Source organism: Podarcis raffonei, chromosome 2, assembly GCF_027172205.1.
Source record: "Podarcis raffonei isolate rPodRaf1 chromosome 2, rPodRaf1.pri, whole genome shotgun sequence".
Lineage (NCBI taxonomy): Eukaryota > Metazoa > Chordata > Lepidosauria > Squamata > Lacertidae > Podarcis > Podarcis raffonei.
Genome location: NC_070603.1, coordinates 30,628,027 through 30,654,016, shown reverse-complemented (window position 1 = coordinate 30,654,016; position 25,990 = coordinate 30,628,027). Strand labels below are relative to the sequence as shown.

The 25,990-nt window shown below is 44.5% G+C and overlaps 1 protein-coding gene across 13 annotated transcripts in view; it reads right to left on the bottom strand.

Moving 5' to 3' along the window:
• TBC1D16 (TBC1 domain family member 16) overlaps positions 1 to 25,990 on the bottom strand; it is a 139,689-nt gene that overhangs the window by 26,007 nt on the left and 87,692 nt on the right. For 9 of the 13 annotated variants that reach the window (XR_008328767.1, XM_053375538.1, XM_053375537.1 and 6 more), the window contains 3 exons: positions 24,732 to 24,984; positions 22,183 to 22,810; positions 21,156 to 21,263 (listed from right to left, as the gene is read on the bottom strand). Coding sequence is in view for 11 of the 13 variants with exons in the window: in XM_053375538.1 (XP_053231513.1) it covers positions 21,156 to 21,263; positions 22,183 to 22,810; positions 24,732 to 24,921 (926 nt within the window). In the remaining 2 variants the exon portion in view is untranslated. Of the gene's footprint in view, positions 1 to 7,845; positions 7,942 to 21,155; positions 21,264 to 22,182; positions 22,811 to 24,731; positions 24,985 to 25,990 lie in introns of those variants that run through there. The other 4 variants (XM_053375544.1, XM_053375545.1, XM_053375546.1 and 1 more) reach the window with 2 other exon arrangements.

Here is a 25,990-nt window from a genome sequence, read left to right as displayed (position 1 = left end):
CAAGCAGACCAGTAAGTATTGTTGCTGCGTAGTAACTTTTGTCAATTTGTCTGCAAGGTTAGATGAATGCCAATATCGAAGAAACAAGAACGGTGGTCATCATCAGTCCATGTTCTTAAAACCTGATTTAGCCATCAGGAGATAGCGGCGAGAAATGGCATCAACTGAAAAGGCTGAAAGGCAGGACATGGTCCCCTCTCAACTCCCAGCAGCACGGCCAGTGGTCAGGAATGGCGAGAGTCTGCAACCCCTAGAGGGCATCATGGTAGCTATTCCTGCTCTTGCAAGGGGCAGGTTGGGCTCCTATGAGCATGGGAGAAAAAAGATGCACAATGGACGGTAGTTACAAGACTAAAAGGGTGGGGTGGGGAGCAGCAACGTCAAAGCGGCCAGACTGAATGGTGGTCGAGAAACCACACTAGTCTTTTTATCTGGCATGGGAACCATTGATTTACAATAGCCCAAATGACACCTCTCCTGAACTGTTGCATCCCTGTCCTTATATGAGCATCACTCCAGTCTTTAAAAACTGTAAAGGTAAAGGGACCCCTGACCGTTAGGTCCAGTCGTGGCCGACTCTGGGGTTGCGGCGCTCATCTCGCTTTACTGGTCGAGGGAGCCGGCGTACAGCTTCCGGGTCATGTGGCCAGCATGACTAAGCCGCTTCTGGCGAACCAGAGCAGTGCACGGAAATGCCATTTACCTTCCTGCCTTCTACTTGCACTTTGACGTGCTTTTGAACTGCTAGGTGGGCAGGAGCAGGGACCAAGCAACGGGAGCTCACCCTGTCGCAGGGATTTGAACCGCCAACCTTCTGATCGGCAAATCCTAGGCTATGTGGTTTAACCCACAGCACCACCCACATCCCTTAAAAACTGTATATTTTATTTATTTTTGAGCTTTCATCGCAATTGCAGAAGAGTCCTTTCAGGCACGAACTCCTATAATGCTTCTGCCTCATGTGGTCTGGAGGTTGCAATCCGTGATAGGGCTGGTGACGGACTGTGTGTAAACCCTACCTCGCTGTTACCTGCTTGCCTTTCTGCCATCAAGCTTCGCTATCCCCTTTTGCTCCTGTCCTGCTCTCTTCTTCTGTAGAGTTCTTGGATAAACCCGTTGTCAATTTCACCTCCAGGGTGGGAGGAAGGACAGGAAGCTTTGCTCATTTCCCCATTGCTAAAAGGGCAAAAAGCAATCCTGGAATAGGGTTTGGGGGCTGCTGCTGCAGTAGCTGTAAAAGAACTGCTCCCTTCCAATGGAGCTGGGTTTGCACCAGAATCTCCTCCCTTCTATATCCCATACACCAGACTCCTCCAACCTTTTTGGGCCAGGGGAAATATGTCATGGGTAGCAGCACAACATGTCCCAGTGATTCATCAGACAGTGATTTAAATAAGCCTCTCTTTCTTTGTCTCTAACCCACCCAACCAGCCACTGTCAAAAGCAAAGGGGGGGAAATTACCTTTGAAAAACGTAATGTCAAAAAAGTCAGGAGCAGCAAGGGGGACTCTGGCGTCCATGGGTGCCACACTGAGGTAAGGGACGTGGTGGTCTAAATCACCAAGCCTCTGGGGCTTGCCGATCGTAAGGTCAGCAGTTCGAATCCGCATGATGGGGGGAGCTCCCTTTGCTTTGTCCCAACTCCTGCCAACCTAGCAGTTTGAAAGCATACCAGTGTGAGTAGATAAATAGGTACTGCTGCAGCGAGAACGTAAACGGTGTTTCTGTGCGCTCTGGTTTCCGTCACGGTGTCCCATTGCACCAGAAGTGGTTTAGTCATGCTGACCACATGATCCAGAAAAGCTGCCTGCAGACAAACACTGGTACCGCACCCCATAGTCAAATTCGACTATGGGTCCTTTACCTTTATCTACACTGGGGATCCCACTCATAAACTTTTTTCTCCTAACCAAAAGCTTGTTTTTGGTTCTATCTATATCTATCTAAAATTAAAATGTTACTTTGCACCTCCTCTTTACAGCACTGGTGCATACTGCATAGTTAAGATGTTCTCTAAAGGGGGGGAAAAAGACTCTCTTGAATTTAAGAGGAACATGAGCAGTGGCAGGTGAAAAAGATGCACAGGTAAAGCTTCCTGAGCCAATGTGGCAGGTGCTCCAGGTATGGGGAAGAAGAGAGGGTGCCTCAATAGCCATCACATTCAATGCATGGGAGCAAGCTTGTGTACAGCTAGCTGTGAACAGAGCTGGTGTTAGCATAGTTTATGCTAAGATAATACAAATAATGTATTTTTTTTTCACTGGCACCTTAGAGCTAGAAACAGGAATGGCTGAATCCTGGATTTATTACATGATAGGTTACATGGAATGAACAAGCCTTTTTTCTTGCTTTCCCCTCAACTTTTCCTCTTTTCAGATATTTAAATCATGGGGTTGGTTTTCAGTGAGTTTTCTAGTTTGGTCAATAAAAAAACTAGGGGAACCAGTTAGCAGAGCATGTACATGCAACCACTTGTTAAGCCAGTTGCCTGCATTACCCCAATCTGACCACTTACCTACTTCCTAAGATTTCTGGCAATATAACCATCAAACACTCTTCTCGATTAATTTAAGTCACGGTGATCTCCAGGCAAATGTCTAGAGGTTTTGTGATGATGCCTTTTTGCAAAAATTGTAGGGTGGAACTAGGGTGGGATACTAGAATATTGCATTACTGGTAAGGAACAGCCACAGGAGACAAAGAGATTACAGAAACTACCAGTTTCCAAAATACTGATGGAATCAGATTCTTTCTAGGGATGTTAAGTAACTGAATGAATTGCATTCCCAATCTCCTTTGCCTCAGAATTTTCGTTTTCTAGGTGCAGATATCATTTCAACACCGGAGAGCAACCTAACATTTATTACCCGTCTTCCTACAGTCTGAAATAGTGTATAGCCCAGTGGCAGTTTTTCCTCCTGATCTTCTACTTAATGTGGAATGCGCTTCAAAACCCAACAAGATTTCATGCGATTAGCAAACGCTGCACAAATGCTTTCAAAGGTAACTGCTGTCAGCAACCATAAGGACTAGAAACTTGGTTCTTTTCGATGCATGAATGGAAAAAGCAACACAGGAATCTGAGGCAGCAACTACATTTTGCATTACAGACATCAATGGCATGCAAAATTAGGACCTTCCTGCCAGAACTCTCCATTAAAATGCACATATATCACTCTCCTAAAACCTTCATGTTTTAGGTCATCTTTCATCCAGGCTTCCATGGGAGAAAAGGAAACCGATGGATTCTGCATTGTCCTCTGTTTGAAGGCACACACACACTTCAGCTCTCTCAATCATTGTCTCTCCAAGGACATGAGGTCAGAGGCCATGTCCCTAGAGAAGAAGATGTTAGCCAATCACAGCACAGCAGCAGCAAATTGTTTAATCACCAGAAAGCAGCCTGCTCATGCAACCTTCCTGGAAGAAACTGAAGGGCACAAGGATCAAGATGGGCTACTTCCAAGTGGAGGAACAGTGATGATTTTGCACTCAGAAGGCAAGTAGGTCCATCAGCAGCTATGCCTGCCAAAATGTAAGGCAGGCAATAAATGGGAGAGTTTGATTAGTTCCTAGCCCAGATGATATAGCAAGAAAAGGGCATGTTATCTCCCGAGAAGGATCAATGATAGAATTTTCTTCTGAAGAAAAGCAGAAGGTTGGGACAGCCTCCACCCAGCTTTAAATTTAGATGTCTCTGGTGTTCCTTTGGTTATCCAAAGCTGCGCTGAGAAAAGTGTGCCATCTACTGGACGCATGAAGAGATGACCTATGATTGCTAGTTCTTTCGAGAGCACAGAAAATGTGTTGAATACAGAATGGGAGAGGGGCAAGGGAGAAAAAAAGAAGGACCCAACCTATTAATCTTCCCAAAATCAAGAGGCTTGATGGCAGTGGGAAAATGCAACACAATACTGGTCATGGGATGAGTTAGCCCAAACCAGATTGTACAGCAGTTCCATGAAACCTTGTTCATTTGAACGCGGGTACTCCAGACAAATCACAATCTGTAACCAAGGTTCGTCCTTGGTTTACTGCTCATGGTTTGCCTAGACCAGGCATCCCCAAACCTGGCCCTCCAGCTGTTTTGGGACTACAACTCCCATCATCCCTAGCTAACAGGACCAGTGGCCAGGGATGATGGGAATTGTAGTCCCAAAACACCTGGAGGGTCGAGTTTGGGGATGCCTGGCCTAGACTCTAGAGCAGTGGTGTCCAAACTTTTTTCAAAGAGGGCCAGATTTGATGATGTGAAGGGCCGTGAGAGCCGACCAAAGGGCCAACCAAGGTTTTTGACCTTTTTTATGATTTTACCCCAAAGCTGTTGACCTTTTTTTAGGATTGAAGTTGTTGAGGGTTTTTTAGGATTTTACCACAGGAAATGAATTGCCACAGGGGCTGGATTAAACCAAGTGGTGGGCCAGATTGGGCCCCCAAAACAGACTTTGGACATGCCTGCTCTAGAGCCAGGCAAACCAGAAGCCTAAGTTTGGAAGCAATGCTAAACCAAACCAGGGCTTAACTCCAGGTAGCATGGTAGCAGGATGACTGGGTGTGGAGTGAAGTGGATGCAATTTTTGCTTTACCCATATACTCATGTGTTCACACTTAGCTTAGTGTTATATGTCAAGCGGGAAATACAAGAGAAAGGAAAAGGAAGTGGAAGATAAGGGAAAGAGGACGAAACACTCTGTATGCTGGTGCTGTGATGTGGTGAGTGGGAAAAAGCAAAGACGATCAAAGAACTTGTTTGAGTAGATACACAGTGGATTGTGCTGTAAGTCCCATGAAGTGCAATGAGACTTACTCCTAGCCTAGCCCAACCATGTTTGCTCCAGGTGTTTGGCACTACACCTCTCATCAACCCCAGCCAGCAATGATGGAATTTGTGGTCTAAAACGTATGGCAGGGGATGAGCTTGGGGAAAGTTGCTATATAGGACTGCAGTGGTGGGTGCAATCCTATACTGGTGACTCCCCACTTACACGGGGGTTATGTTCCAGGCCCCTGTGCACATAAGCAAAATGTGTGTAAGTGGAGAGCCTCGTCACGGCAGGGAACTAGGGCGATTCTTTCTTCTTTTACAACAACAAAAAGGCCAGAGCTCTTCAGAACCCTACGTAACAGAAAGCAACCCATATTGTTCCTTTGCCTCCAGATTGCCAGAAAGAGCAGGGAAAAGTGTGTCCAAGCCCACTGCAATGTAGCTTCCCGTCCAACGGCTGTTGAGAGGAGTAGTGCAGCAGCAGTGATAATCCCCGCGAGCCATTTTGGAGCCTATAAATTCTTGTTTTAAAAGTCTTTGAAACATCGGGCTCTGGGGAGGGTCTCCTCACAAGCCATGAGGACTTTCCAGCTCTGACCTGCCATTTCCAGATTTGAATTTATTTAAGTCGATTGATTTCCCAGCACCACACATATACAGGTGGGGGGGGCGTTATGTCTGTACCCAGTTTCCAGGAATAAGCTCCCCTGAACTCAATGGGACTCTCTTTCAAGTAGATATGCATTAGACTCTGCTATTAGTCTTGTACTTCTCCACCAGCCCAATAAGCCAACCACAAAATGAACTGTGACTTGCTGCTTTAAACCCACCGCCATAGCTGTGCTTTTTTGTTCTAGTATAATAAATTGTTAAGAATTTAGTATTGTATTGATTCCTGAAATGGTTTGCACTGAGACAGTGTGGTTTTTATTCTGTATTCTTTGTTGTACTAAGCTTTATAGTTACAGAGTTTTGTATTTACACGGGTTGGGAACTTACTTAGAGTGCAGTAATTGCGGACAAAGTTGACTTGATCACATTAGCTCTAACCTTTCATTGAAAATTATTCCCCGTTTTACTTAAATTTCTCCCACGAGTACACTGGCAAAGCAGACTCCACCATCACTGCAAGGGCGGAATGCCTTGCAGTACAAAACCATTGTTAGGAACACAGGAAACTGCCTTGTACCAGGTCAACACCACTGGTCCATCTAGCTCAACACCGTCTACACTGACTGGCAGCAGTTGTCCAGGTTTTCAGACAAGGTACTCTCCCAGCCCTATATGGAGATGCTGGGGATTGAACCTGGGATCTTCTGCTTGCAAGGCAAATGCTCTTCCACTGAAATACACCCCTTTCCCAGTATCACGTTAGCAATCAAAGAATGCCCCTATTGATGCCTTTGTCCTTGGAACAGTTAGCTTTTAGGTGCAGTCTAACGATACAGCTAGGGTTGCGGGTGGCACTGTGGGTTAAACCACAGAGCCTAGGACTTGCCGATCAGAAGGTTGGCGGTTCGAATCCCTGCGACGGGGTGAGCTCCTGTTGCTCGGCCCCTGCTCCTGCCAACCTTCGAAAGCACGAAGTGCAAGTAGATAAATAGGTACCACTCCGGTGGGAAGGTAAATGGTGTTTGCATGCGATGCTCTGGTTCGCCAGAAGCGGCTTAGTCATGCTGGCCACATGACCCGGAAGCTGTATGCCGGCTCCCTCGACCAGTAAAGCGAGATGAGCGCCGTAACCCCAGAGTCAGCCACGACTGGACCTAATGGTCAGGGGTCCCTTTACCTTTACCTAACGATACAGCTACATTGGGGTATGAAGTCTGTAGATACAGGCGTCTCCCCAATTATGCAGGGGTTACGTTCTTGGGTACCGGGCGTAAACGTGAAATCGTGTATAGTCAAAACACCATTGGGTTCAGTGGCGGGTGGGACTGAAGAATTTCCCAGATGTCCGCCCCCGTTCCCAACCCCTTTTTATTTTATTTTTATTTTTGCTAAGTGCATAAAGCTGATTGCACACAAGTTGAATGTGTGTAAGTGTGTGTGTGTGTGTGTGTGTGTGTGTGGAATCCCTGTACTACAAGTCACAACAGAACACTCCTGTTGCAAAAGCCATGGTTTCTAGATCAGGGAACCAGCCATGATCTGACTTAGTGTTATGTCAAACCAGAGCTGATGATTTGTTTTGCTCCAGACAAACCATGAGATGTAACAAAGGTTTGCTCTTGGCTTACTGCTTGTGGAGGAGCAAAAAAGCCACAATTTTCACTCTGCGTACTCAGGTGCTTGCTTGTTTACACTTAGCCATGGTTTGCCTTAGCGCTGCTTGCAAACCGGGCCATAGTAAACCTTTACATTTCTGATAAGAAAATGTTACCAAACCCCTTAGGTTACTTCTGGAGAAAGAACGGCATCATCTCTCTCGTACAAATAGAACAGCTTCTAGAGATAACAGATACAACTACTTCCACCTACTTCATGACAAAGTGAGGTGCTCACACATTATATACCTTGTTAAGGGTATATAATCTCAAGGCAGCGTGTGATGTCCCTGTGTGGTGTCCCTTCTATTTGGACAATCTTTTCCTCTCTCTCATTCATTCACAGGGATGCTTACAGAGCTCTGATCTGTGGAGAGCTAAAAAATTCTACTGGGCTATGGGGTAGAGCAGAGAAAGCGCTATTGGGCCATATTGGTTTGTTGAGGTAGTGAGGGAGGAGGACAAAGAGAGAGATGTCACAATGCATTCAAAGCTCCTTCCATTGCCTTATTCCTTTCCAGAAGACCTTGACCATATTTACAGCGAAAGCACCAGACGGGAGACAAATCCGTGGACCTTCAAAACTGAATTTGTTTCTTATACTGGTCTACTTTGGATATGTCTCACCTTGAAAAGAATAGAAATCTATTAATTTCCATTCCCAATCACCCTGCATCTTTTGCCAACAATCCATCAAAAGCCACCACTGCTCCCTTGTCTTAGGTAATAGGAAGAGCCCATATGAAACAGAGCCTATCTAAAATAATCCCTCTCCACTGTTTAAACATTGACACAATGCTAGGCAGCTCATACCTTTGACATTTCCTGTTTTGATCCCAGTTCCTCACAAGGGTTGCTTAAGGCACCATCGCCTCCCATCTACAAAGCTACTCTCCTTTCACAGGCCTCTGCTGGCAACAGACAGACAAAGAAATCTGATCAAATCTTTACTTAGGGTTATAAGCCAGTTTTGACACAGGCAAAGGCATAGAGTATCAGCTAAGCACAACAGAAGCATCAGTAAATGCATAAAACCATAATAAAAAGCAAGGTGTACATAGAAATTCTGTCTTTGTGCTTTATGTCAAGGTTGTGCTCCTTAAGATGGATTGTCCTTCCGCTATTGTTAACAAAATGGAAATGGTGAAAGAAGATCATTTTTGCTGCACAGTTTGCTCCAATTGTCCTATTTGATACGTGTAAGGAATGTTCTTTTATAGAACTGGTGGTTGAGCTTAAATTTTACCACCTTCCTGGGGGTGGGGAGATGGTACAATCCCTTAGCTTCACTTCCTTCCTGGATTTATATTTTTTCTTACAGGTGGCTTTGATGATGCAGATGTGCCTCTCTCTGTTTCTGACATAGCCCTATAATCTCACTGAAATAGGCCCATTTGGTACATTCGACAGCCTGCTACTGTATTCTATTATCCAACTCAGTCCTTAATTCTACAGTAGGTGCAAGGCAAGCTATTGACAAAGATATACAAAGGAGTCAATGAGTCTGTCTGGTGTAAAAACACACGAGCGCACACACAATTGTTGGGACCTTAATCAATTGGTTATTTTAACCTCACTGACCTTGGGTCACATAGCAAGGATGGAGCTAAAATGACTTAAAATGCAGCCTATGGACAGATTGGGCAATTAGGATTGGTTTGCAAGTTTGGCATGCCAAATGTACCTCTGGGCTCTCTGTTTTCGATATATTAGTCCTACACAGCTACCTTTCTGGAACGGTGGATTGCTTTATTTCAATAAATATGCTGACTGAATAGGTGACAACGCTGGAGATAATCCGATTCTATAAAAAGAACACAAAGGAACACAGACTGCATGAAGTAAATCCCATGTCACCATCATACAGCAGAAGCCAATTTTGAAAGCCTGGTATTCCCTGCTCCCTACGCTTGCTTCTCCATCCATTACATACCTATGGCTCACAACTGCTCTGCCAGTAATTTCATCTCCTGCTTAATTCTACAGAGATCTCAGCCAGCACCAGCCCCCTAGGTGAATTGCCACAACAGCATGATGAAACATCCCAGACTCAGTTACTGCTTGCAGTCCCACAGACACTTGCACACTCCCTGCCCAATAACACAACTGGACAAGAAAGCAATTTAATCACCAGCTCCCTAGAAAGGAGTCGAAACAGAAAGGGCAAGAAATATGCAAGCGTTGCATCAAGCCAAACCCCGCAGAAGCTGCCTCTTGAGGATTCCACGTTTTTCCTGGGCACATGCATCCCTCCCGTCCCAAAGCTGTTTCTTAATTCCTGCTGTTAACAGAGAAATCTGAGGGCCCCTTGGACAAAAAACAAGGACACCAGCCAGGAATACCAGAGCAAAACAGTAGCCAGTAGGCTTGGTCTTTACTGAAGACTGTCACGACAGGACTCCCAATTCCTGCAACACTGCCACGAGAAAGAACGGGGGGGGGGGGAGAGGAGCTATATTACTTACTACTAGGGCTGTTGCCTGACCAATCAATAATATTACTGTCAATAAATTGATTAGCCAGTCCACTAACTCTGCAGATGAACAACACACTAAGCATGAAACACAAAGCACGCTTTCTTTCTTTTAAAGAAATGCAGTGCATGTTCTGGCAGGCATCTATTTTCCTTTTAGAAGAAAAATGCTTCTAAAAAGCCACCTCCAATTTTACGAACTGTACTTTTATCTTTTTTAATAAAGACAATCAGATGTTCAATTAACAGGGGTCACATTTTTGAGTGGCCAGCATTTTAACTTGATTACACATTGCAGCCCCGCTTGTTAAAAGACAGGTGGAAGTTTATTTTGAACCCAGGTTTACCAGCTCTGCAGCTGCAATGTGTGCTATTTGGTGTTGTGCATTTCTGTACTCCACATGCTATTAAGGGGAGTCCTTGTTCAAATAACAAACCAGAGGGCCAGGCAGCATCTGGAGGAGAACCAGAAAACCAAAGGGTGTGCTCATAGCACTGCACACACACACAAAAACCATCCCAAGAATCCAAGATTGCTGTCTGACAGGCTCCACCTCTGTGCATACAATGAGCATACAGGATAAACCTTTAAACGTGCACATATGCCAATGGTTAGCTACCAAACTGAGCAGCAGGCCAGTGCTGAGAAGGGAGTTGATGAGCTACCCCCTCTCACTGTGTATGAATGCCAGAAATTTCCAAAGCAGTTATGAGAGGTTTTCTGATTCAACAGAACGCAATAAAGAAGAGAACTCAAAATGAGAAAAAAGATAAAATTTTGGAGAAAATAAAAGGAGAGAAGAAACTAAGAGTGAAACCAAAGTCGCAAGAGATTCTGAGAGAAATAAAGTTGTATCAAGTACAATATATGAAAATGATAAATCAGGAAATAGAATGGAAAATCAAGCAGATGAGACAAAAGACATTTGAATCGGCTAATAAATGTGGGAAACTGCTGGCTTGGCAGATGAAAAAAAGACAAAAACTGAATACCATTACAAACTTGGAAGTGGAAGGAAAGAACATACAGAATCCAGTCGAGATTAGAAAGTGCTTCCAGAGATATTTTAAACAACTATATACACAAGGGCCACAGAAAGAGACCGATATAGATCAATTTTTAAGAACAAATGGATTACAAAAAATCTCTCAAGAAAATAAATTAATGCTGAATTGTAAAATAACAGATCAGGAGGTGGAAGGTGCCATCCAAAATATGCAGCTGGGCAAATCTCCAGGGCCGGACGGTTTAACCTCAAAATACTATAGATCTTTGAAAGATTGGTTAATTCAACCACTGAAGGAGGTTTGTAATGAAATTCTAGAGGGGGGAAAAGTGCCTGAGTCATGGAAGGAAGCTTATATTACACTTATACCAAAAACTGAGTCCGAAAAAACACAACTTAAGAACTACCGCCCCACATCCCTACTTAACGTGGATTACAAAATTTTTGCAGATATTTTGGCTAAAAGACTGAAAAAGGTACTAGTCGAGGAGATACACAAAGACCAAGCTGGCTTTCTCCCGGGTAGACACTTGCCTGACAACACGAGAAAGATAATTAACATTTTAGAGAAGTTGCAAGTGAATATTAATACTAAAGCAGTTTTGATATTTGTTGACGCGGAGAAAGCCTTCGACAATATTTCTTGGAGTTTCATGAAGAAAAATCTACAGGGGATGGGGGTTGGTCAAGGTTTTGAAAATGGTATAGGTGCAATCTACTCAGAACAAAAGGCTAAATTGATAGTTAACAACGTGGTGACAGAAGAATTTAAGATGGAGAAAGGGACACGACAAGGCTGCCCAATTTCCCCATTGCTTTTTATTTCGGTCCTGGAGGTCTTGCTAAACATGATTAGAAGGGACCATTTGATCAAAGGTATTCAGGTCGGAGCTAAACAGTATAAACTTAAAGCGTTTGCAGATGACTTAGTATTGACATTACAGGAGCCAGAATCTAGTACTAAAAGAGTACTAGAATTGATTCAGGAATTTGGTCAAGTGGCAGGATTTAAGTTGAACAAGTTAAAGACTAAGGTTCTTGAGAAAAATTTAACACCGATTGAAAAAAGACAGGTTTCAGAAGGAGACGGGATTAACATTGGTTAAGAAAGTAAAATACCTAGGGGTTAATATGACTGCTAAGAACCTAAATTTGTTTAAGGATAATTACGAGAAATGTTGGTCAGAAGTGAAAAAGGACTTGAAATATGGTCAAATTTGAAGCTTTCCTTGTTTGGTCGAATTGCTGTTATAAAGATGAATGTATTGCCAAGAATGTTATTTTTATTTCAATCACTGCAAATCTTGGACAAAATGGATTGTTTCAAGAAGTGGCAGAAAGAGATTTCTAGATTTGTCTGGCAGGGCAAGAAGCCCAGAATTAAATTTTAAATATTAACTGATGCTAAGGATAGAGGTGGATTTGCCCTGCCAGACCTTAAACTTTACTATGAATCAGCAGCATTTTGCTGGTTGAAAGAATGGCTGCTTCTTGAGAACACAGACATTTTGGATCTAGAAGGTTTCAATAATGTTTTTGGGTGGCATGCATATCTGTGGTATGACAAGGTTAAAGCTCACAAAGCATTTAAAAACCATATTGTCAGAAGTGTTACGAAAAAGGAGCAATCCCGACAACTGGTAGCAGTACGATGGATATCTGATCTATGAGAATCTGCATGAGAGGTGAGAGGTCGATGAATCGTTGCCATCCTCTGCACCTAAGGAGATAAAGAAAGCGTCTGCCTGCAGCCAGAAGCTGAAACAGACAGCTGGACACCGAGAGGAGTGTGTTTCAAGGCAACGGAGCCCAGAAAAGGTATGCAGCATTTCGGGCAAGAGAGAATGAACGCAGAAAGGCTTAATTTCTGGTTCACAATAGCTGAGTTTGAAAAACAGCTCTGAAAGAGCAAGCTTGCATACCAGAAATTCCTGTGGTTTAGATAAGGAGTTCCGTCCTGAGCAGGTTGCTAGGCAACGTCTGCCAGTTACTGAGTGGCCTAAAAAGAGCCTGGGAAATCGAAAGTGTATCTGCGCAGCTGTGCAAGGGTTTTGAAAAAACAGCCCAAAGGTTTGCCTGCCAGTGAAGCAGTAAACAAAGGCTTTTGGAGTTTACTGACTTGAAAAGTGAAAGCTGGCTTGAGATTGAGTGTAAAGCTGACCCTTGGATTCAGCATGGATGCCAAGAAGGGGGGAGTGCCCCTGAGTGCCGTGGTTCTAGATGAACACAGCCGGCATGCTGCACTGGAAGTAAAGGACAGGGGGAGGGAGGAACGGAGTTCTAATTCCCCCGCAGATGAAGCTACTGGAGAAAAAGCTCTAGCTTTGAACGCTGTCCGATGCTACAACTGTGGACAGGCTGGGCATCTTCAGCGGAACTGTAAGAAGCCACGTCAGCCTAAAGGAGCGAAGGGCCGCTCAGCAAAGCCTGAGGCGTCAGGCAAAGGTCACACCAAGACTTCGGTGAAACCTGGAAAAGCTTTGATGGCGGAAGGAACCACGCCAGACGTTGGGAACTCGTTTGTTATTGACACGGGCGCGACAGTTCATATGTCTCCACACAAAGAACTCTTTTCATCGTTTAAGAAGCAAAGCTTCGCTGTGAAACAGGCCAATGGTCAGGAGCTAGAAGCGGCCGGCGTGGGGACTGTCTATCTAAAGAGTCTGGACTTGACAATAAACAATGTTTACTTGGTTCCTGAATTGAAGTTCAATCTGCTGAGTGTTTCGCAGATTGCAAAGAGAGGACTGAAACTGTCCTACGATGCTGAGAGCTGCGAGATCTACAAAGATGGAGAGCTTTATCTTTCTGCCAAACAGAAGGATGGACTTTATTTGTTGACTTTTGCACAAAGTGATTACATGGAATGTAATTCATCTGTGTCTAACCTAGTTTCTCTTGCAGGTGTGAGCGAGAAGAAGACCGGAGTCAACAGAGCATTTCAGCGGGTGTATGCTGATGTGATTGGTCCTCTAGAACCATCTAGAGGCAATGCAAGATATTATCTTGTGTGTGTGGATCATTTCTCTAACTATGTCTGGGTTTATGTGTTGAGAAAGCCAAAGGAAGCCTTGGAGAGGTTTCAGGAGTTTTGTGACAAAGTTAAGAGTATGCATGATGCTAACATTGATTGTCTATTCACAGATGAGAAGCAGATTTTTCTTTTACAGGATTTCCAAAGGTTCCTGCAAAAGAAGGGGATCAGACACAAGATTGCTGTTTCAGCGGAAGCGTGGAACAGGGGTGTCTGTGTACGGGTGAACAGAGAATTGCAAAAGGGGATGGAAGCGCAATTGCTTAGTTCACATCTGCCACATGAGTACTGGGCCGAGTCTCTGATGTCGTACTGTTATACGAAAGTGAGAAAGGTTTCAAAAGAGTTGGGAAGTTCTCCTTTTGAGAAACTGTTCCACAGAAAACCTTCTGTTGCCCATTTCAAGGTTTTTGGGTCTCATGTGAGAACAGAAGCTCCAGGTGGAGTAAAGAATGCCAGAGGCATTTTTGTGGGGTATGAAAAGGGTCTCTACAGAGTAATTTTGTCTGAATCTGGTCAGGTGATTCTCACAAAATTTCTAGAGAGTGCTCCTGAACAGGAGAGAGTGATAGTACACACTTTTCCCACTGAGGACGATTCAGATGATGATGATTTCACTGATGTCAGCTGTACAGAAAGTGATGACACTGATAGCTCGGAGAGCTCAGTTGTCACAGTCATTGAGAGGAAGTCTCACACAATAGATAGGCCTTCACAACTGAAGGATGAACCACTGTTTACCATTGGAACTAGTTCTCCAAAGAGTCCTGAGACTGGACCAGTGAGCAGAGAGGATCAGCACCTCATACGTAGGTCTGAGAGAGTTACAAAGGGTCAACCACCCAAGAGGTACTCAAAAGAGTTTGCTAACTTAGCTGTTGCATGTGTTGCTGTTGTAAACAACCGAGGACAGGTTGGAGCTGTGTCTAAGTCAGAGACAAAGACACAACAGAGAGTTGCTAGCCAAGGTAACGCAGATGCACTCATTCCTTGGAAACCAGACAACCAGAGAGGTACACTGGGGAAACCAGTGGCGGGGAGTTCCAAGGGTGGAACTGAAACAACAGGGGAGTGTTATGTGTATAACAACTGTTTGTTTTCTTCTCTGGATCATGCTTTGCTTGCTGCAACACGCATTGATTCTTTTGGGGGAGGATGTTACGAAAAAGGAGCAATGCAGAAGCAAGCACCAGGTGGCTGGAATGGTAAACAGGATATGAATGTTATTGGATTGTCCCGTGGGAAACTGGGACTGTCTGTAAAGTGCTCTGAGAGCCGGATGTTACCTCAGAGCAGCACATGACCCTGTACTGGAAGTACATGGGCGGAGTTTATTCTCTCTCTGCAGTGGGAAGCAGAGTGTACAGACATGTTTTCTCTGTACTGGTGAAAGACAGGAATAAAGACATGTAAATATATTTCTGTCTGTCTCTCTCCCCCTCCCTGGGAGAGGAGTGGGGGGGAGTGGTGTGTTCTCCTTCACGTTGAGGAGAATCGCCGATTGGAGACCTCCTTTGATCTTGCCGGGAGTCGCAGACGGGAGGTCATAAGGAATCAAGCCGGGCACCTGGAGGGTGGCCAAATTCCTCTGGACTAAGAGCAGAGCTGGAGGCTCTGGCTTTCGCTTGGATCCCGACAAGAAGAGCATTGTTTAATGTCTGGACAAGATATAAAGATTTACTTGAAAATAAAACCCCAAGGTGGTTATCACCGATGGAAGCGAAGGCTCAGAAAAAGCTCAATATGGAGGCCAAATGGCCAAAATATTGGGAGATTTTGGAACAAGAAGGTGACAAATTGAAATTGCAGAGTTTTGAGAAACTAAAAGATAAAGTGCGAGACTGGCTTCATTATTATCAAATAAGGGAGGCTTATAAGATGGATAAAAAAATTGGTTTCCAGGTGGAAAAATCAAAATTGGAAACAGAACTGTTAGATCCCAAAACTAAGATATTATCAAGAATGTATAACTTGCTGTTGAAATGGAATACACAGGATGAAACGGTTAAATCTGCTATGATTAAATGGGCATAAGATGTTGGACATAACATAATGTTTGCTGACTGGGAGCAGTTGTGGACCACAGGTATGAAATTTACGGCATGTAACGCCCTAAGAGAGAACATTATGAAAATGATATACAGGTGGTACATGACACCAGTCAAGCTTGCAAAAATATATCACTTGCCCGGTAATAAGTGTTGGAAATGTAAGGAAAATGAAGGTACATTCTTTCACCTTTGGTGGACGTGCCCAAAGATTAAGGCCTTCTGGGAAATGATATATAATGAAATGAAAAAGGTATTTAAATATACCTTCCTGAAGAAACCAGAGGCCTTTCTCTTGGGTATGGTCGGTCAATTGGTACCAAAGAAGGACAGAACTTTTTTTATGTATGCTACAACAGCAGCAAGAATACACATCGCGAAATATTGGAAGACACAAGATTTACCCACCTTGGAAGAATGGCAGATGAAAGTGATAGACTATATGGAATTGGCGGAAATGACTGGCAGAATCCGCGACCAGGGAGAAGAGTTGGTGGAAGAAAATTGGAAGAAATTTAAAGACTATTTGCAGAAACATTGTAAAATTAATGAATGTTAAAATGATGCAGGGTTGAAATCAGATGGTTTTAGTAACAAAGTTAAAAGAATATGCAAAAAAGGATTGATAATTAGAAGAAAATATGATGTTCAATATGTTAAGATTTATGATTAAGATAAAAACAAAGAGGGAAAGGATTTGCTGAATTAACTATGTGAACTGGAATACAAAAGAGGGAGGTGTGAGGAGGTCAGGAAACGAGTATTTGAAATATAAGACACGAAAAGATTGATTTGTTTTTAATTGGTTTTCCCCCCACACATATTTTGTACTTTTTTTCTGTATTTTTGTATTTTTTTTCTTTTTCTTTTTCTTTTCTTATATTGTAATTTTCTTTGTTTGTAAAATCTCAATGAATATCTTTAAAAAAAAAAAAGAATGCCAGAAATTTCATATATGATGCATAAAGGGGTATAATGCGGCCACTCCAAAAATAACTTGCTGACAAAACAAGGATCAACCTACATATGATGGAACAAGCAACTGCTGCTTTAATGTTGTAATGTTTTCCTTTAGATTGCAGTTTGATTCATCATCTGAGATATTGTGCATCATGGTTTTGATGCCTACTTCCTTGGGAGGGTTTTGTCCTGGAAGGTGGCATGGATAGCTAGATATAGATATAGATGGTATAGATATAGAAGTAGAGAGATATATAGCTTCTGGCCACCCCAATCTCCACTGCAGAGTTTGAGATTCCAGGGGTCTTGGCACTTTATCAGTGTCCGTGTTTCCTTTGGGGAAAAGAGGAATAGCGGAGACTTCAGTATCTTTGTGAAATACAGTTTATTTACACATATTTACATCTGAGTCTGGACGGAGAGAGGGTTCCGAGCATCACATCTCACGAGGGGCTCGCTCGTCACGTCAGTGCAGCCCTGTTACAAAGGTAGCCCAAATGTCATCTGCATCTCCACACAGCTTCTCCATGTGTCAGCCTGCATGGCCACTGGTTCCATCCTTCTTTCTGCCCAAAACCTTTCCTAAAATGCAACCCAAGCCTCATGCAAAAAGGACATTTTTTTCCTGTGGTGACATCATGCCCCCTGTAACCCTGGCAACCTCCCCTTCCCAACTCTGCTATTGTCTTTTGCTAACTAACAAGTAGCTGGGGGAGGGACTACACCCCCCTTCTTGTGTGACACTGAATGTCCCAATGGCTCGCCTTTCGTCAGGGTAATGTCAGTGCCATCATCTGTTTAGTTCTTTCATGGCACCTCTCTCAGCCAATCTCCCGAGAAAGCTGGCTTGACTTATTGTGAAGGCCCTGCTAAATCCATTGAGCCAACGCCACATCCAGTAATTTCAGAGAGTAATTGGGAGAATCTGGCACCCAGAATTTTAGAGGATCCTTGCCCCCTGCAAACCCAGAACAATATAAAATGAACAAGGACAGGATACAACTGGAAAACATAAACTGCATCCTGCCATGAAGGTCACAAAGGAGAAAGATAGGAGCAGCCCAGGGGCCTCTCAGCTGGAGCCTGACATCCTTGCAGAGGCAAAGACCTTTTCCTTCCTCTTGGAATCTCCTAATAAGGCCCTAGAATTAAGACGGACAGGGCTTAAGGACAACATCCTGGCTCGTATGTTCAGCTGCATGAAAGAAGCAATACGTAAACTGGGCAATCCACACCAACACAAATATGTGGAGGCCTGGATTAAGTATCTTCCTCACTTAATAGCAGTAACAGCAAAGGGCTGGAAGAAGGAGACTCACGCATATGGACTGTGTGGCATATCCAGCTCATATATGAAATCTCCCCCGCCCCCATGTGACTGCAATAACGTAGTCTCTTTCCAAACCAGGGCAAAGCAAGATGATATTCTGTACAAAAAATAAATGGGGGTGGGCACCAGGGGACTGCTGATTTGTGTTGATGACATCCCTGTAGCTATTTATGGGGAAAGGATGTCTCTCAGCATCCAGCCCTGCTGTTCTGCTCACGTAACAGACTCCCAATTGTGCAACAGGACTTTCCCTTCCTCTCCTTCCTCCCTGCCCCATAGCCCTGCCCCTGCACCCTCAAAATCTACTTTGGAGGGTTGGGAGTCCCTCTGCCGCCTGAAATTTTGGGAGCATGAAGAGGGAGGAGAGGGAGGGGAAATCCCATGGCGTGAACAAAACTCCACTTGCAAAGCACCAACCACACCCTGTGTGCATATTGACAGATCCACTTGGAAGCAATAGCTTGGACTATCAAACAACCAAATGTTGAAGTTAATTCAGTGCAAGAGGATCTAGGTTTGAAATTACATGAACGTCCAGCTGTTTTCATCCACGCACCATTCCTTCTGGAGATTACCTCTGAGCAGCCTCTCAGTGCAGTCCAGCAATATTTAACTCACTGTTGGACTTCAAACTTCAGGCCTGGAAAGGTATCTAAGCCTGTGTTTTAATAAAGACCTGAAATCATCATCATCATCCTGTCCAATTTTACTGGACTTGCCATGGGCTCAAGAACATTTACTGAAGCAGGGATTTGTATACGAGCTTGAAAGAGAATGATCAAGTCACTTATATTTAATTTTTAAAAACCTTTAACCACATTTATAACAATAAAAAGTAAAGTGAATAAAAGGTGAAGTAAACCAGAAGTGATTTTGACATTTCAGCCCTGAGAGATGCGTCGTTGTGCAATGTTAGAAAGGAATGGGACAATTGAAAAAGTGTTAAAGATGTTATCTTTTTACTTCAGTCCTTTCTTGCCAGTATGTAGATGCAGACATCTGTGCAGCCTGAAAACTGTATTGTGTTTCAGCTGAGACCCTCGAAGCCTGATGAAAAACCTGGGAGAGCCTTGCATATGGTGTCTAATAAATGCAAAACCTAGTTCAACTCAAGTTTGGCTGATTTCTCTGGCAAGCTGGTTGGGGCTTAAAAAAAGAAGCTAATGTACAATTTATTTTAACTGTATTTTTTATTTTAAGGAATAATAATAATAATAATAATAATAATAATAATAATAATATCTTTATTGTCATTGCCCCCTCTCAGGGACAACGAAATTACTTGACTGCTCCATAAAAACACTAATTAAAACAATACAGTATAGTACAGCAAGGAAGATTAGATGACTTTCAAAGTCCAGGCTTCCCATTCAGGGCTGAGATCGCTCTGGAGAAGAAGCTGTTCTTAAGACGGCTCGTTCTTGTCTTCATCGTCCTGTATCTCCGTCCCGACGGCAGGAGCTCGAAGAGACAGTGACCAGGATGCGATGGATCTTTTACTATGTCCAGTGCCTTCCTATGGCACCTTGTGGCATAAATCTGCTCTAAGGTGGAGAGTGGGCAGCCAACAATGCTCTCTGCTGCCTTAACAACTCTGCACAACCCCATCCTGTCCTGGGTAGTACAGCTTCCGTACCACACACATAAGCCATAAGTGAGCACGCTCTCAATGGCACAGTGATAGAAGGCAAGCAGCAGTTTCTGCGGAAGATGGTTTTTCCTTAGAATTCTCAAAAAGTACAGTCTCTGCTGCGCCTTCTTCACAAGCCCCCTTGTGTTGACACTCCAGGACAGATCCTCTTGTAATTCAATGCCCAAAAATCTAAACGTTGTTACCCTCTCCACACAGACCCCATCAATCAAAAGTGGCTGGATATTGCTCTTCTGTCTCCTGAAGTCCACCACAAGCTCCTTTGTCTTCCTTGTATTTATGAGCAAGTTGTTAGCTCTGCACCACTCTGTCAGCCGCTCCACCTCATCTCTATAGTCCGTTTCACCCTCCCTTTCAGGGATGAGCCCAATCACGGTTGTGTCATCTGCAAATTTGACAACCCTATTACTAGGGTGAGCAGCGACACAATCGTACGTGTAGAGAATATAAAGGAGCGGACTGAGTACGCATCCCTGTGGTGTTCCTATGTTAGTCTTAAGCATTTTAGAGGTATAAGGGCCCAACCGAACCCTCTGGGAGCGGTCTGACAAAAAGTCCAATATCCACCCACAAAGTGATAACGGAAGCCCCAGATCTTCCAGTTTAGACATCAGACGCTGTGGTAGAATGGTATTAAATGCCGAGCTGAAATCTAAAAAAAGCAGTCTGGCATAACCCCCCCGCTGCTCCAAATGTGCAAGGACGGCATGGAAGTTCTTTGACGCCAAGTCTACGCCTACTTTCCCTGCGCGGAAGTCTTCTGCGCAGGGTGGGTGTGGGTAGCGGAGGACCTGTGCCCTCCCCGCTGGTCTCCGGCGAAGAGTCCTGGAGCCCCCTCTCCGATTCCCCCATCCGCCCCCCTTTATCCCTGGTGTTACGCTGATTTCCTTCCCCAGCCGATGAGTCCCCTCTCTCCCTGCTGGGCCCTTCTCCGGCATCGCTTGGGAGCCTTGCCTCCACTTCTGGCTCCGATGTCAGTTCCCTGACAGAGCGTTTCAGAAAAGTGAGTTCGAATCGTTTTATGCCAATAAACAACTCTCCCAACCACCTACCCACTCCCACCATCCCACAGCTTGAAAGACCTCAGCTACTCTGTGTAATCCTCCAAACGTGTTTACTAAGAACAACATCCACAGATTGCAGTATAGAATCATAGAACTGTAGAGTTGGAAGGGACCCTGAGGATTATCTAGTCCAAACCAGCAATGTGCAGTTGTCCCATATTGGGATCGAACCTGCAATCTTGGCATTATCAGCACCACACTTTAACCAACTCGGCTATCCAGTAGGCATGTCTTGAACAGCAACATCTTCTGGAAACAAAGAGAAATCCTTGACTGCCTTTATTCTATAAACCACAGCCCACAGAACAGGAATGCTGCCTGTTGACAAGTAAGCATCAAAAAGCACACGGGATCTTGGAACCATGCAAAGTTAACACCTTTGAAAACCAGCCTTCTGCAATTTTAAATATTTTCTCATGTGCCAATTTGCAATATAACTGAAAGGCCACACGAGGGCACCCTCCCCACACAATGAGCGGGCAAAACAGTGTGCACTGCACTAAATTGGAGAGCTGTGGCTTCAGTCACATTTTATTGATAAAGTGTAAATCTTCACCCTAGAAAATCAGCCTTGCAGTTTGTCACAGAATGGTAAGTTGTATAAGATCTAGATTTTGAAGCGCAGGAACAGGAAGACATGGCAAGCCACTCCTGCACAACAGCACTAGAGGAAAGCAGAGAGAAAAATCAGCCTGGCAATTTATAATCTTGGCAACCTAAATTACATGGATAGTAGCACAGCCAGCCTAAGCTCCAAGACTATATCCAGGGTACTGAAGCACACAACTGAGCTCCTCTTTCATCCATCTTTCAGACAGGTAAAAGTTGTCTTGGATATACAGGTGACGACCATTTCGTGCCAGGGTTCTGTTCCCAGCCCCTGTGTGCATCAGCAAAGCCCATATAAATGTGCCCTGCCCCCATTCTGCCCTGCCAGCCATTCAGTCCCCATTCTGTCTTCTTCCAGGTCCAAATGGACCAATGCGTTGGCAACTGCATGTCAATTGGACACGGCTAAAACGGTCGCTGCCTGTAGATAACATCAAACAGAGGTGCCCCCAAACTGAAAGAAGCAACTTGCTGTAAGGCGATGTTGTCAGCCAGCTAAAAGCTATTCCTTACATGACATGAATACTAATAAAAAAGACAGGTACATACATTCAGATCCATATTTAAGCAACATCCTGGTCATCAAAGCAACTTATACCACGGCTTGCAACTACACCTCCATTGCAGCGGGTATCTCAAAACAAGCAGGGTCTACCATCTCAATGACCAAATGGGATCTCATATGTAGTGACTACTGTCAACGCATGTCACCACAGTTGGACAGCTAGTGGAATCCAGGGCCTTCACCTCTGAGGCGCAAAAGAATAGACTGTAATCCTATACACACTTATGCAGCAGCAAGTCACACTGAACTCAGTAGGACTTCTGAGTAGACATACATAAAATCACACTGCTGAGAGTAGTAGAGTGAACGCCCCTCAGCAGGGGCAAAAACCGGACAAATAGTTGTTCTACAACTGGATAATCTTGCTCCTTGATTACTCCGTGAAAGGAGAAAAGGAACATAAACTCACCTGTTTTCATTAACCAGGAACATGGAGCCAACATTCTCCACCAGGGCTTCACTGATGGGTGAGAGGCAGAATGGAGAAGAGAAGGCATCAGAGTCCGAGTCAAATGTGCTGTCTCTGCTGACATCATCGGCAGACAACTCCAAAGAGCCCTCGTCGTCCTCTCCAGTCTCCAGGTGGCTCTCCAGCCCTTCTTCCACTGACTCCTCCAACCGGTTGTGCTCCTCCAGAGAACTGATTGTCGATAAGATACCTGAGTCACTGTGGGCAGGCTGAGCCGAGCTGTGGATGCTGTCCGTTGCCAAGCAACCCTGGGACAGCTTCTCCCCTTCCTCCGAAGGGCAGCTGATGTGAGCCACATCCCTAACCAGCTGCGACACGGTCAGAACATCTTCTTCATCCTTTGGGGTCACAGCTCGCTTCTGCTCGGAGGGGGAAGCCTGCATAGTGGCGCCAAAACCCTGAGTATGGCGGTTACGCTTGCGGGGGGCCTTGCGGACCGGGGAGCTCTCTGGTGTAATGTAGCGGAGGGCCTCCTCGTCCTGCCTCTGAATTCGGGAATTTGGGACCCAGGCCAAGATAAGTGTGGTTCCAAGCAGCTCATCTTTCTCCATGTACAGGCACAAATAGCCTATGAAAGAACACAGTGCCCCAGAGTTACAACCAAGCCCCAACTTCATGAATGGCAGGTATCCTGAAAGGGTGCTGAGCACTCCAGCTTCCTGCTACCACTGGGACTCCTCCCCTCACTCACTTGCCTCTTGAGCAGCTCTCTCCTAAGCCCAACTTCTTCCTCCTCCCCTAACCAGACCCAATTGCTTCATCCACTGGAGCAATGTTTGGTTGACTGAGCATCGTTCTTGACTGCATTTTACTTTCCAGCTAGTATCTACAATAGCTCGGTTTGGGATCCAACAGGGCATTAGAGGCAAAAACATAGCCAACTCAATCAGCACATCCAGGTCATGTTTACATCTGCTAGAGGGAACACCAGAGCACTCCTCTGGCCAACTGCAACCCAAAGAATAAGGATGCCAGTCTTAGAAAATCAAAATGGGAAAGGCCACCATTCGGTTATGGGTTATCTGGCTTGATTACAAAAGGTCCAAGGTTCAATCCCTGATGGGAAAAGCTCCTGCCTGAAACCCTGGAGAGTTGCTGCCATGCAGAGTAGACAATACTGAGCTGGAGAGACCACTGACTCTGACTTGGTATTAAGGCAACTTCCTAAGATCATCATTTACTGCTCCAGAGCTCATGTCAGGCTGGAATCTAGTTGAATTTCAGGATGTTACTAAAGCAGGGGTGGGGCAAACATTGTTTAATCATACTACCCCCCCCCAAAAAAAATCCCTTTTAGTGTGGGATAGGGAGTAGAAAAGGATTGGCTCCTATATTACACTGTTTTCTTCTTGCCCCAGCATGGTTAACAGCAGCTTTTGGGAGGAATGAGAAGAGATGCAATTTTAACTGGGAAAAAGACTCTGGTGGAAAAGGGGGAGCTCCCCTTGTTTTTTAAGCTTTTAACAAATATTGGGAATTCCAATCTTGCATCCTGTGCATTTTAGCCCTAAGAGGAGGGTCTTTTTAAAAAAAAATCTATTAATTCACCACCACAGACACTCTGATGTTTTACGTAAGAAATAATAAAACATTAGGAAGATGAGAAGGGAAGAACAAGGAATACCAAGTGGACCCTCCATAGCAACTTTGAAACCGGATTGAGAATAAGAGGTAAGAAGTCAAGGGAGAGGTTTTATGGAACAATTAATGCTTACTGAGAGACTCTTCTGTGCACAAAGTGTATCCCATAGAACTTTCTTTAACATTAAGTCCAGCATAAAAGTTCAAGGTGCTGATACCGCTTTGCAAAGCCTTATACCGCTTGGGACCACGATACAGAAAATATCATCTCACCCCATGTATACTCAACTGATCACCATGCTCTGCAGGAGTAGCAGGGCCTTCTGCAGACACCATCTCACCATGAGATTCATTCCATATAATGTAGGAGCCTTTAGTGTTACGGCACCCACCTTCTGGAATTCCAATACAGTGGTACCTCTAGATACGAACGGGATCCGTTCCGGAGCCCCGTTCGCATCTAGAAGCAAATGTAACCCGTGTCCGTGCGTCTGCGTGGGTCACGTTTTGGCACTTCTGCGCATGTACATGATGTCATTTTGAGTGTCTGCGCATGCGCAAGTGGCGAAACCTGGAAGTAACGCGCTCCATTACTTCTGGGTTGCTGCGGAGCGCAACTCGAACGTGCCCGAAGCACATTCAACCCAAGGTATGACTGTACCTGTCAGACAGATGCTATCTCTATGATCTTTTTGGCACCTTTTGAAGACTTTCCTCTTCCAACAAACCTTTCAAGTGGACATTTTTATCCCAGTTGTTTCTGTATTGAACCTGAAACTACATTTAATAGCTGTTTCATTATTGAAGCTTTTATTGTTAAATTGCTTCAAGATTGTTCATGGGGAGAGACTCGTAAACAAAATGAGATAAACCAACGCAACAAACCCATGTCTCCAGCCTGCCCTCACCTGGATGATGCTCCACAATGCCTTGAAGCATCTCAGGTGGGTGGACACAGACATTGTTCTTGGAGTAGATAATCCCCCCATCCAAGACGGAAGACGAGCCGCCACCGCTGCTGCTGCTGCTGCTGGCATTTAAGGTCAGGAGGTCAGATGCTTTCGAAGAGGCACGTCGGAGGAGTCTTCCCAGAGACATTGCCAAGGGAGTGTTTCCATTCTCTGTTGACTCCACTTAAGCACCTAATTCAGACAGTCAAGTCTGCCCAGGGGGAAAGGAGAGAAAGTGTCAGAAAGAGAACAACAGCAGGTAGAATGGACAGAAAGACACATACTGCTTGCCTTCATGCAAAAGGAGGTGAAACCTTGAGTGCAGTATGACACTGTCTCAGTCACATGAGATTAATGGGGGGGGGGAGGAAATAATACAATACATGAGAGAATAAGAAAGTCTTTGTTAAAAAAACAACAACCCACTCCAACACAGTTTAGGCAACGACTTCTAGAAAAATGAGCTGTGGACTGTGTATGCTGCCACAGTGTATGCTGCCACAGCAGATTGGTTAAATATTTGTGGGACCACAAGGCTTACGGTTGGTTTTCTTGCAACACCAGAAATAGAACCTGTAATTTGGAGCTTCTTTTTTCTCATTCCGAAGTATTAAAAATAAATGATACTGGATTCTAAATCCACAGCTTTTGGTCACAGATTTCCAGTGTCAATTTTAACATTACAGTGGTACCTCGTGTTAAGTACTTAATTCGTTCCGGAGGTCCGTTCTTAACCTGAAACTGTTCTTAACCTGAAGCACCACTTTAGCTAATGGGGCCTCCTGCTGCTGCTGCGCCGCAGGAGCCCAATTAATGTTCTTATCCTGAAGCAAAGTTCTTAACCTGAAGCACTATTTCTGGGTTAGCGGAGTCTGTAACCTGAAGCGTATGTAACCTGAAGCATATGTAACCCGAGGTACCACTGTAGAGTTCTTGTCTGCAGTTCAACAGAGAGATGAGGTGGCCCAGAAAAAATGAGGGAACCCCCCCCCCAAAAAAAACCCCATCCTCTTTCCCTCTCCATACCACCTTAATATGTAACAACAGAGGGACTTTCTTCAAGAGCTATGCAATCACATTTTGGAACAGAAGCTGTCTGAAAAGGAGGATGAATTTTAGCTGAGAATGCACCAGGTATTTTCAATGAGCATTTCTGCCATCATCACTTATTTCCTTTGGATCTCTGCAGAGTGATGTTGGGAACACCTTGCCCAGGA